This window comes from Vollenhovia emeryi, unplaced genomic scaffold, assembly GCF_000949405.1.
Source record: "Vollenhovia emeryi isolate VEMERY1.0 unplaced genomic scaffold, V.emery_V1.0 DF939153.1, whole genome shotgun sequence".
NCBI classification, from domain to species: domain Eukaryota; kingdom Metazoa; phylum Arthropoda; class Insecta; order Hymenoptera; family Formicidae; genus Vollenhovia; species Vollenhovia emeryi.
Window position 1 is genome coordinate 2,084,738 of NW_011967213.1, and position 11,882 is coordinate 2,096,619.

Below are 11,882 nucleotides of genomic sequence, written 5' to 3' on the forward strand. Positions count from 1 at the left end.
TCGGATGCGTCAGTTTTAATTGACTTATCCGGAGATAGAAAAAAATTAAAAAACTATTTTTATATTTATATGTACAATGTACATACATAATTATAAGATGCAAATTTACTGCGTGTATTTTAAATTACAGAGAAGAAAATGAGAGGAAAAAAATTGAAATATGAACATGTGGTATTTCCATTTTCATCTATATTGTACTTATGTTAACGGAATAGGTATACGTAAAAAAATTTTAATAACGGATATTCCATTAAACCAATGACTATTTTATAAGACAAGTTCACAAAATATATACAATGTGTATATTTTAAGATCTTTCTTTCTTGCTGATTCCCTCTCTTTTACCTATACAGTATTTTTATTTAGTAGGTTTTTATTCAATAAATTACACAAAAGACTGATCAAGAAAATGAAAACTTATCAATTTCCTTTGCTTTTGTGAACAGGTATCGTATAGTGGAAGTTATCGAAACGGAGATTGTATCTGTTTTGCAGAGAAAAAATTGGTGGTGCAAAATAATAAAAGTTATAACAATCGATATTTTTTTGCTTTACGATTTTGTCTAATTACTTTGATTATTTGTGAGGAGATAAAAAGTTCTTTTTTTATTTCCATAATATTTAGTAATAACAGTGTATTATAGAATATTCGAATAAATAAAATATATTGTTAAATTTAAAGTTCAAGTTTAGAGTAGCTTCCAGAGTTTTCACGAAGCTGCAACGAGTATTACATCGCTATTTTCAGGTCAATAACCTCAGGTAGGCGGCTTTCACATTCACCTAATATAATCTCATGATCCGCCTCATCACACCTATGCATCTTGTTGAATAATACGTTTCATATGTAATTTAATAGGATAACTTGAATATTAGACGCTTCTGACAACGTAAGCAGAGATGATAGCGAATATGATGCGCCGCGTAATAAGCTTGTCAATAAAATCATTTAGTAGACTTGTCAATTAACTGTTTTTATAGACTGTTGTGCTAATGGTTTTCACAGTAATAACTTTGACAACGAAATACAATGTATATATTCTTTAATTAGACCTTATATAAAATATATGTAAATTTTTGTTTTATTCCACCTCTATTCAATTACTCAAAATTTATGCAGCTTATCTTCTTAAGTATTTATCTTTATATTTCCTAATAATTTATAATGTGTTATTAGATCACATTTTTAGTGACTATTTTAAACAAAATTTCAGATTAATGGAAACAGAATCGAGCCAAATAATACTAAGTTAAGAGAGCGAGAGAGAAGAAGCATATAAATACATACAATTCTTTTTCATTACGAATCTCTCTTAGAGAATCTTCTACAGTACTTTTTATTCTTGAAAAATTAGAATTATATTTCTTGCAAACACACTGCATTTCATGGAATGTTATGAAAATAGCTTTTGAGTTTTCCTTTTTAGTTGTTGTAATACAATTATAATTAAAATATTTTATATTTCACTTCCTTCTATTTTGCTATTCACTATTTGAAATAGTTTTCCACAAATAATATTTTATGTTTTATGTTTCAACAATATCTTTCCCCGCTAATAAAATATTGAAATATATATCTTTTGCCTTATTTTCGTTAAAAATAAAGAATAAGATGTAATAAAAATTAAATTTACATAATCTTCTAGAGATTTATAATAATAAAGTGTTTAAGACTATGTACTTAATATTTCTTTTATTTCTTTAGCTTGTTATTTGTTTAAAACACTGATCGATTTTCTTAAATATCATTCTATTGCACTCAATCTCGTAAAATTATTTGCATAAATTATTACGGCAATTTCGTCTTTTTATACTTATTTCGTATATTTTCTTTTCATTAAGCCCATTTAATTTCTTGCTGCACTCGTGGACAATCTTGTGCGAATCTACGAATGGTGAAGGTGCGTGAACTCTTTATAGGAGCGAGAGTGGAAGAAAACGGATATACCGGCTGGTTAGGTTACTCTCTCGACAAGAGAGAGAACAGCGCTGTTACCAAACGTAATAGCTTTCCGCTAATAAACATCAAACCGTTTTGATGCTTATTAACGGAAACCGTTTCGACGCAGACAGGTATGAATATAATAATACAATATACAAACCAGTAATATCTTTTTCTCGCGACTCTTGCAGACATAATTGAGACAAATAAAATGTTTATTAAAGCTAACGACTTACATTCGATACAGCTATGTCTTTCGGTAGTAAAGGTAATATATATTGCATAAAACACATTAGATCTTTTTGTTTGAGAGTTCGAGAGAAAGACTTTGAATGGTATTGGTTATAGTCCAGTTTATATTTCCTATTTCATTTGAAATAACGACTGGAAAATTGACGTAAAAGAAAGAAAACGTTATTATGTGTCTCGGTGTGTGCTGCTATAGCAGGTGGGGAGAGAAACAGAAAGAGAGAGATCGGCAGGTCGTTCTACAACAGTACAACTTTCAGCACGGATTACGAAGGGGCTCAGTAAGTTCGCGGGCACGGCGTACGCGCAACCCAGTCTTCGCAGAGCAACAGGGACATCGCACTAATCGCAGGCGATCGAAGGATTAAAACGAACGCGTGGAGCATTGACTGGTATGGTATTTTGTATTATCCTCTGCACGTGAACCAACATTAATTTCAAACAGAATCATTTTGATTGATGATTTCCGACTAATCTTTTTTTTTTCAATCAAACTTTCACTCAAAAATGGAATTGTATGGTGGTCAATAAATGGACTTAATATTTTTAATTAAAAAATGACGCCTGTTAGTATTAAAATATCAATTAAAGTTAGTTTCTATTAATCGTATCCGAGTATAAACACTGGATTTTGTTAAATTTTAGACAATCTATAATTTGTGTCGGATACATTTTTATTCTTTTTTTAATTCTTTTTATAACTTTATAAATGCAACAATATTATAAACACAGTAATTAAACACGAGTTCACTCAGCATTAATTAAATTATAGTAAAAAACGTCAAACTTATGTAGCAGAAGAAATGTAAAACATTTACAAATATGATTAGTTAAGCAAAAAGATGGTATTTGATAGGCAAATGTTTTGTTAATTTAATTTTTGCGTTGTGCTATGTAATTATATTTTTTACACCTTTGTACAGATTTAAACGACAATAATCATCAAATGAATCGTTTTTCTGACAGTTTACACATATTTCTCCCTGCTTCTTTCGCTCTTTCTTCTTTTCTTTTATTTTAATTGCTTGACTTTAAAGTTCATAAAATTATATGTGTATGAAGCACTTTAGACCTCTTTGACATTTATCTTTTCAAGAATAAATCTTCATGTGTCATCTCAATTTACCTATGCAAGTTCCTGACATATTGGTTGTTTACTGAGTAAATCGTCGTCATGCTAAGACTAATACAAATTTTAATGTGGTACGTGACGCAACAATGAGCTGCAAGTTTGCACGACTCTTGTAAATTACGTGCGTAGGTTCTAGTGTGTAGAGGCATGCACTTTCTTCATTGGATAAAACGATGTATAGATAACTCGAAAAACTGCATTGCCGCATTTGTTCGCATTATTGCATTACATAACGGAGTGCGTAACCGAGGTAGTCTCTGTAATAATTTATGTGAATTGAATGCGAGTAAAAGCGAATAAACAAACTAAGTAGATAAGTTTAGAGATATCTCAGATATGCATATATCACGCTCGACTTATGTTACTTTCACTTTAAACAATTATGTAATAATTTAAGGTGTAACTTTTGGTATCAAGCAATTTGTAACATGAACAATAAGAGTATTATTTTAATGAAACTATAAGCTTTTTTTTCGAAACTAAATAAAGGAGATAACATCAAAGTACGTAAGACACCGAAAAAATAAAAGGAATTCATGAATTACATGCACATAGAAAATTAAAGTGTTCTTAGTCGCAGTCGATTTAACAAATTCCCAACAAATAGATCATTGACTTTATACCATTAATACTGTTAATAGTAAAATTTGTACATTTGTAGCGAATTTGTGCACTTTAAAACGTTTATACAAAATTTAATAATATATAACTCATTTCTTTCTTTTTTAAATATATCGTTAAGAAAGAGTAAGTCAAGTTTTACTTTAAAATATATTTTAAAAGCAAGCATAGAAAACTATCTTGAATTAAATTTTTCTAATTAATTCCAATATTTTTCTTAATTCTGTATTTTCGTAACCGTTTAGAAGGAATAACATATTACCAGTTTCAAAGATGAAGTAGTTTTTATGTCAATTGATCATGAACCTGTTACTCTTGATTATGAAAACCTTGACAGTATATTTGCAACCTTTTCCATTGAATGGGACGAAAAAATTTTAAGAGCGAACGGCTAGTTTAAAAGAAGTGATTTGCGGTTGCGACTTGTATAACTTCACTTTATCAGCGTCCTGTTATTCGAGCCAATTTAGTTTATTGCAAAAGGAAACGTGAAAGTGCAAGAAATGATGAATACGAAAATGCAGACCAGACTCGATACCTATACATGACGAACTTTATCAATCGCCCAAGATTAGCGAATCATGATTTTGATTTTGAGCATGATCAGTGATCGCTGAGTAAGTCAATTTGATTAGGCACTGATTATTATGGCATTGATGCCTGTGTCATGTGGTCAGCAGATATTTTCTCCTCTTTTCAAATTTGAAATCATATCTAATATGCAATCATGACAGAAACATTTCAATCATCATCGTGCGTTGTTTTTCTCTGCAAAGTTTACTTTATACTTTAAATTTGTCAAATTTGATGTACGTATACGTTTACAATCAGTAAGAAAAAGTACAATAAGTGTCCTTTTGTTAAGAAGAGAATATAAAATATTGTTTTAATGAAACTTTTATGGTTTTAAATGACTACGTAAGTGACAATGAACAATCACGTACACATTTACAATTAATATAATATGTATCTAGCTTAATATTACATTAATTTTTAAGCACACTATGAAAATGATTTTAAACGTTTATTTTCAAGCATACGTAAGTAATGTATAGCACATTGCACAGTTAGTACACTGCGTAATTAATAGTTTATAGAATTAATATATTCAATATACTATAATATTTGTTACTAAATTTATTTTATATTATAAAATGTGTATTGCTTTTATTTTTGCGCATACCTCGTCAGCGCATGTTTCGTCAGAGATGCTTGTAATGTCTTTGATTTCTCTGAAAAGATTTACTATCCTGGATATACATAAAACATTCTACCAAAACGATTATGTTTTTTCACGCTTACAAATATATTTGACATTTTCTTTAAATTCTTTCTTACGATTTAGTAAAAGTAACCGCAAAGTTGATTGATAATTTATACGTACATTATACAGGCATAAAAGTATTTATATATTTCTTATTATACAATAGAATACATGTGAAGACTTTTAGTTTTATGGGAACATTAGGCTCAACCGCATTGAAATGTTCAAAAGTTTCTTCAATAAACATAACTGTCACATAAACTCGTGGATTTATTTACGATTATGGAGAAAAGTTTGTAACATTCCAAATCAGACCAAATTACAATTATTCGAGTGCAATTGATCGACGTTTCACCGATTTTCTCTTCTCTTTCTGCGATTCTTATTCGCTCGGCGATGTGAAGTTAATAGAAGGCTTTTACAGGAAAATGATGCGCTGCGGTAAAATGACAGGCCGCCAAGTTAATTTGCGAAATTTATGATCTACCATATGCAGTAGAGACGAGAGAGGAAGGGAGATAATTACGGGAACAAATTCGAAAAAATGTGTATGATGAATATGCAACGTTGCGCTTAGTTATGACGCTCACAATGCAAGCGGTATAAAGATTAGGTGCTGTGAATTGAATTCGCGCGGTTTATTACATGTTTTACTAATAAAATCTCTCTCTTTATTTATTTATCTATCTGACTTAATCATTAATTTCTTAATATATGTACTAAAATTTTTATAATGTTTCAGTTCACAACCATGGAGGAAAAAGTAACAAAGTCCGAAATTCAATCCTTCTACATAGGCAAGACCGTTTTTATTACTGGCGCTTCTGGATTCATGGGTAAAGTTCTCTTGGAGAAATTGCTGTATTGCTGTTCCGATCTCGACAAAATCTACGTTCTCATGCGTATGAAGAGAGGCCGTAGTGTCGAAAGTCGGCTTGACGACATGTTCAAATTGCCTGTAAGAAACCCATGCAAATTACGCTACCATCGTCCAAGTAGTATTACGCAAAATAATATCGTGGCAATCTTTTAGCATGGATAGTTTTATTTTCTGTTAATTACTGATGCTCAAAACTATTATTGAGAATCTCATGGTTAAATAAAAAGCTATATAAAGAATATTTTACGAGCGTATAATTCAATAAAGTCATATATTTTGAGATTTAGAATTTTTATTTAAAACAATACCATTGTGTTATAAGAATTTTTAGTTGCATAGTATACGAGAATCTTCGAACACACGTGAAAAATTAGTACATAAATCTGTTTTGGATAAATTCAACATTATTCGAATTACGAGGTATCTTAAAATGAAATGGTAATGCGTGCATCATATGCATTTGTGCAAACAGTAACTAATAATTACTAATAATTGATATTCTTATAGCTGTTTCAAAGATTGCGGAATGAGAAACCTAATCTTTTTAAGAAAGTGATACCGCTGAATGGCGACATATGTTTGCCCGATTTAGGTCTCATCGATCAACAACGAGAGCTCTTAATAAATGAAGTAAATGTGGTATTTCACTTCGCCGCGACACTTCGACTGGAATCGAAATTGAAAGATGCCATTGAGATGAACACGGTAAAATATTATTTGCCATAAAGAAGTCTCAACCATTATTTTTAGAATTCCATTCGTGTGTTTCATGTTGATTGTTAATATCAAATCTGGTACGCAATCTAAAGTATTTATGATCATTTTTTAACTCCATGTTCAAGCGGTATTTTAAATAATGAAAAAGTCGGTAAGACAATATTGTGTCAATTAAATTGAGACGACAAAACATTTAGTTGAATTTGATTACGATATATTTTTTAGAACTTAATTTTATAATATATGCGTAATACTTTTGATAATTTCTAAAATACATGAAGTTCGAATAATCTTTAAGACAGGTACACAAAAAGTACTGGATGTGGCAAAAGAAATGAAGCATCTAGAATCCTTCGTGCATTTAAGCACAGCTTTCTGTCACGTCGATCAAGAGGAACTCGGTGAGCGTACCTACGACTCGCCCGATGATCCTCAAGATATCATGAGACTTGTTCAGTGGTTAGACGAGGAGGGTATCGATCTTATTACGCCCAAGTAATTAAACTTGCGACATTATTAATGATATTCGACAGATTAATGATAAGCGTATCAGACGGGTACAATTCACTAATATTAATTATAAAATCAATTACAATAAATATTAATTATTATTGTATAATAATGATTGCACTCTTGATCAGCTTATTATGCTGAAGTATCTAAAATTATGCGTATTAATTTAAAATTAATACATATATTAATATTATTAGTGTATGTATTAAAGCGATTGTTTCTCTCTGTCAATTGACTTAATTAAAAATTATAATTAACATAATTAAGTTAGATCATATATTTATTAAAGATGTAAGTATTAAATTCTACATATCCACATTCTTATTTGTAGATTATTACATCCACATCCAAATACTTACACGTACTCGAAACGTTTAGCAGAAACGCTGGTGGCCAACGAATACCCCAATATACCTTGTTGCATCGCTAGACCATCGATCGGTAATCAAAAAATATTTTAAAAATTACCTGATATTATAAAAATAATGTTTCGATGCTTCTAAATAAAGAATTACAAAAATTAATTCATGTTTTTGTACAGTAATACCTAGTTACGAAGAGCCGATGCCAGGATGGGTCGATAACTTAAACGGACCAATTGGATTGATGGTCGGTGCAGGCAAAGGTGTTATCAGATCAATGCACTGCAACGGCAATTATCACGCCGAAGTTATACCAGTAGATTTCGCGATTAATACATTAATTGCGATTTCATACAAACTTACTACTGATAAAAAAAAGTAAATAGCTTTGTTCTATCGTATATTATTTTTTCCCTTAGTAATGAAATATGATTTACATTAAAAGAAATTTATCTACCATATACGTAAAATGTAAAATATTCTGTTGTTGTTATTATCTACCGTGATAGTTAATATAAAGAGTTATTTGCTAGTAGACATAAAACAGAGATTACGATAAAGAATTTTAATTAAATAGCATTTTTTATTGCAATTATTTTTATTCAAATTTTTCTGTTGAAATTATTTAATAAAAAAATGGGTACTTCCCTTTGTAACATAGATTGCTTAATATTAAGTAATATAATGATACGTAAATATACTATTATACTAAAATTAATTCTTAAATGTACTGAAACATATTTTGATTTGATTTTTCTTTGATCTTATATATTTGTTACACATTTGTTCTTTCGTATCTATCGTTTACAGATCAAAAAGTATTCCCGTAATCAATGTAACGCAAGGCAATATAAAACGTATTACTTGGGCAGAAGTACTGGAAAAGGGCAGAGAGCGCCTTCACGAATATCCTTTCGATGGAGCCATTTGGTATCCAGATGGCGATATACGTAGCAGCAAATTTGTGCATAATCTTTTCATCTTCTTCTTTCACATTATTCCCGCGTACCTCATTGATTTCCTGATGTTAATATTTCGGCAGAAAAGATTGTAAGTTTTGTACACTTCTTGAAATTTTTAAAAAATCTTCTAATATCTTATATCTGTTAGAAATCTAGTTTTCAAAATGTTTATAATATATTTCTAAAAGATTAATCTTTTTAAAACACTATTGTTAATACTATGTATATATAAATCTTACCGCCCAGTTGTCATTGATCTATTTTGTATTTTTATAAACAGTATGGTTAATCTCCAAGACCGAATCTCAAACGGTCTCGAACTGTTGCAATATTTTACTACGAGGGAATGGAAATTTTATAACGATAAATTCATTAGAGTATACGAGGAATTACAAGGGACAGACAAGCAAATGTTTGTAAACTTACGTTACGATATTGATCTAGATGAGTACTTTAAAAACATTATCCTTGGCGCACGGCAGTATTGTATGAAGGAGGATCTGTCTACTCTACCGAAAGCCCGTCGGCATCAAAAAATGTAAGTTTTCGCTACGCAGATTACCATAATGTTTTCACACACAATCGATAAATATAATTCCGTAAAATTTATTCAATCACTTTACAGAATTTTTTTTAAGTGTAAATTTTTGGGTTTTTCATCAAGCAGAATAAAAATGAAATATGTACATAATGTTCATATTCATGCCAATAAAAATGTTTAATATTTATTTTTTCCTCTTTATTCTTGAAAGGTAACAATTGTACATTTCTAAGAGAAACTGTATACTGTCTATTACTAGAGTTTTTTGTTAAGAAGATATTTATTCATATAACAGAAGAGAAACGAATAGTAAGAGAAACTTAACATTGTTTAAACTTATCACTTGTTCAAATAAAAAAGTGACGAGTTTCTTTATCTGACAAGTATTTCCGTTTGCATTTGACAACTACAAATTAGTCATTATGTAGTATACGTATATATAATTAGTTTAGATATTGCTTAAATTTTTCCGAGAAATTCAGAATATAATTTTAAATTTACAAATTAGAGCAAAGTGTATAAATTACATTAAATCAATTAATATTACATTATCATTATATCATATTAGTAACACAATTAATATACATATATACATTAAATTATAACAGTTGAACTAAAATTATTCTAAATTTACATTAAAGTTAAACTTAATATTTAAACAGATTTAAATGTTAAAATTAATTTTTTAATTTTCAATCACTTTCAAATGTCATATGTCAAACTCGATGCTAATGTACTCGTCGTATTTCATAAAAAAAAAATCTTTGTTTCAGAATGTACTTTGTCCATATCATAGCTGTATATTCATTCTACTTCGGCATATTATATTATACTTACAACAATATTGGGATAGTAAAAGTCTTCCTGGATTATGTTGCCGACTCAGTAAAATCGCTACCGTTCATAGGCGGATTACTGAAGAAAGTACATCTCTAAGAACGTATACGTACCGTAGAGTGAGGTAACATGGAACAAGGGGGCAAGTTGGAACAAAACTTCCAATTTCATATTTATGCATTAAAACCGGCAACGTCTGCAAGAAAGCATTCGAGTTCAACGCTAGTTTGGTTTAGCCCATATGTACGCTCAATAAATGATAAACATTACATCATTATAAGTTCTGTGCTTTTTTGGAAGTTTTGTTCCAACTTGTCCCCTTGTTCCATGTTACCCCACTCTACGGTATTCTACGTTCATTGCGTAACATACTTGATATGCGACGAGCAAACGAGGAAAAATACATAGTTTTTGCGACGATGATCTATTGCGGTTCTTATTTGAATCGTTTGTAAGTATATTAAGGGGCATAAATTATGAGGTTAAAGGCAATTTTAACATGGAAATCCTGTTGATATACGCAATAAACGTAGAATACGTATACACATGTGCGACGAGCAAACGAGGACCAACACATATGACTTCACAGCTATAATTAATATAGCTAGAATAGCTATGGCTATATTTGTACTTTTTTATTAGCTGTTACAACGCTTTTGCAGATAAAAATCCAGCAGAATAACTTTTGTTATTCTGATGAAAAACTGCTAAGCAGTTTTTCAACATCCAATCATAAATCTTTTTTCGCAATGATTACGCAATCTATTATAACAAGAAATTTTCCAGTAAACAGATTTTGCTCCAAGAAATTCATGATGGAAACAATCCCAAGTAACATAGTCTTGCTATATTTGCTGCGACAGCAAAAATGTTACTAGTATAACGTCTTGCCAGCCTTAATTATAGCTATATGCCAACAGAAGCTGTATTAATAGCTGTAAAGTCACATGTGTTCCTCGTGTGCTCATCGCACATACGTATACGTATTCTACGTTTATTGCGTATATCAACAGGATTTTCATGTCAAAATTGCCTTCAATCTCCTAATTTATGCCCGTTTATACATATAATTACAAACGATTCAAATGAGAACCGCAATAGATCACCGTCGCAAGAACTATGTATCGTTCCTCGTTTGCTCGTCGCACATACGTATACGTTTATATAATCTACGCACTAGAATAAATTAGAATAATCCATTTATTATTGTTATATCAAGAAGTAAATTTCTATGGGAATTTCACACGATTTTCCGTCTATACGTAAGTGTTAATAAAAGAATTAATTATCACGAAACGTTAAAAATTATAATATTTTTCTAAATACACAATAAGGTATAAGATAATTATTATTCAATATTTTATTCTTTTAGATGTATATTGCATAAAATATTTATGCAACGCATAATTCAAAAGTAAATAAATAATATTATAATTTAAAAATTAAATTATATAATATACGAAAAAACATGTTTATTTTCTAGCTACATGGTTAATAATTTAAGGTGAATCTTCAAACAAGTCTCTCAAAAATTACCTGTTGATTGGGACATTGGTTCAACACTCGTATTCTTTACTTCTCCAAGTTTCTCAGTATTCGATGTACGCAAATAATTATATGATGTGAGAATATTTCGTTGCATATAATTAAATCTGTTCATCACAATTACAATGTGATTTTTAAGTCTCGCGGCGAGTTTTCTATGTTGAAAGGAGATGTTACTGCCCAGCAAACACCAAAGTAACAGTTACATAACATCAATATAAGTGTAATATAACACATGCCTGTTACATTACATTTGCATTGATGTTATGCAATTGTTACTTTGGTGTTTGCTGGGTAGCGTTAAGAAGATCCCCCAA

General features: G+C 30.1%; 1 protein-coding gene across 3 annotated transcripts; it reads left to right on the forward strand.

The window, feature by feature from the left end:
• The first annotated feature begins 2,426 nt into the window (after window positions 1–2,426).
• On the forward strand, window positions 2,427–11,352 carry LOC105565380 (putative fatty acyl-CoA reductase CG5065). 3 transcript variants are annotated; one of them, XM_012018525.1, is made up of 11 exons: window positions 2,427–2,583; window positions 5,633–5,821; window positions 5,951–6,166; window positions 6,596–6,793; window positions 7,104–7,300; window positions 7,650–7,759; window positions 7,860–8,058; window positions 8,491–8,730; window positions 8,923–9,180; window positions 9,957–10,113; window positions 10,359–11,352. In XM_012018525.1, the coding sequence occupies exons 3-11, from the start codon at window positions 5,960–5,962 to the stop codon at window positions 10,473–10,475; spliced, it is 1,683 nt and encodes a 560-aa protein (XP_011873915.1). In that variant the 5' UTR covers window positions 2,427–2,583; window positions 5,633–5,821; window positions 5,951–5,959; the 3' UTR covers window positions 10,476–11,352. The 3 variants fall into 3 exon arrangements, with proteins under 3 accessions (XP_011873915.1, XP_011873914.1, XP_011873916.1); XM_012018524.1 differs by lacking the exon at window positions 5,633–5,821; XM_012018526.1 differs by lacking the exons at window positions 5,633–5,821; window positions 10,359–11,352 and having other exon boundaries at window positions 9,957–10,319.
• Window positions 11,353–11,882: the final 530 nt, after the last annotated feature.

Bases quoted from the DNA above. Each gene is read 5' to 3' on its own strand.
- LOC105565380 (XM_012018525.1), top strand. From the start codon at position 5,960: ATGGAGGAAAAAGTAACAAAGTCCGAAATTCAATCCTTCTACATAGGC. The intron at 7,760-7,859 runs GTAATCAAAAAA...GTTTTTGTACAG, and splicing joins CATCGCTAGACCATCGATCG to TAATACCTAGTTACGAAGAG. The intron at 8,059-8,490 runs GTAAATAGCTTT...TATCGTTTACAG, and splicing joins CTTACTACTGATAAAAAAAA to ATCAAAAAGTATTCCCGTAA.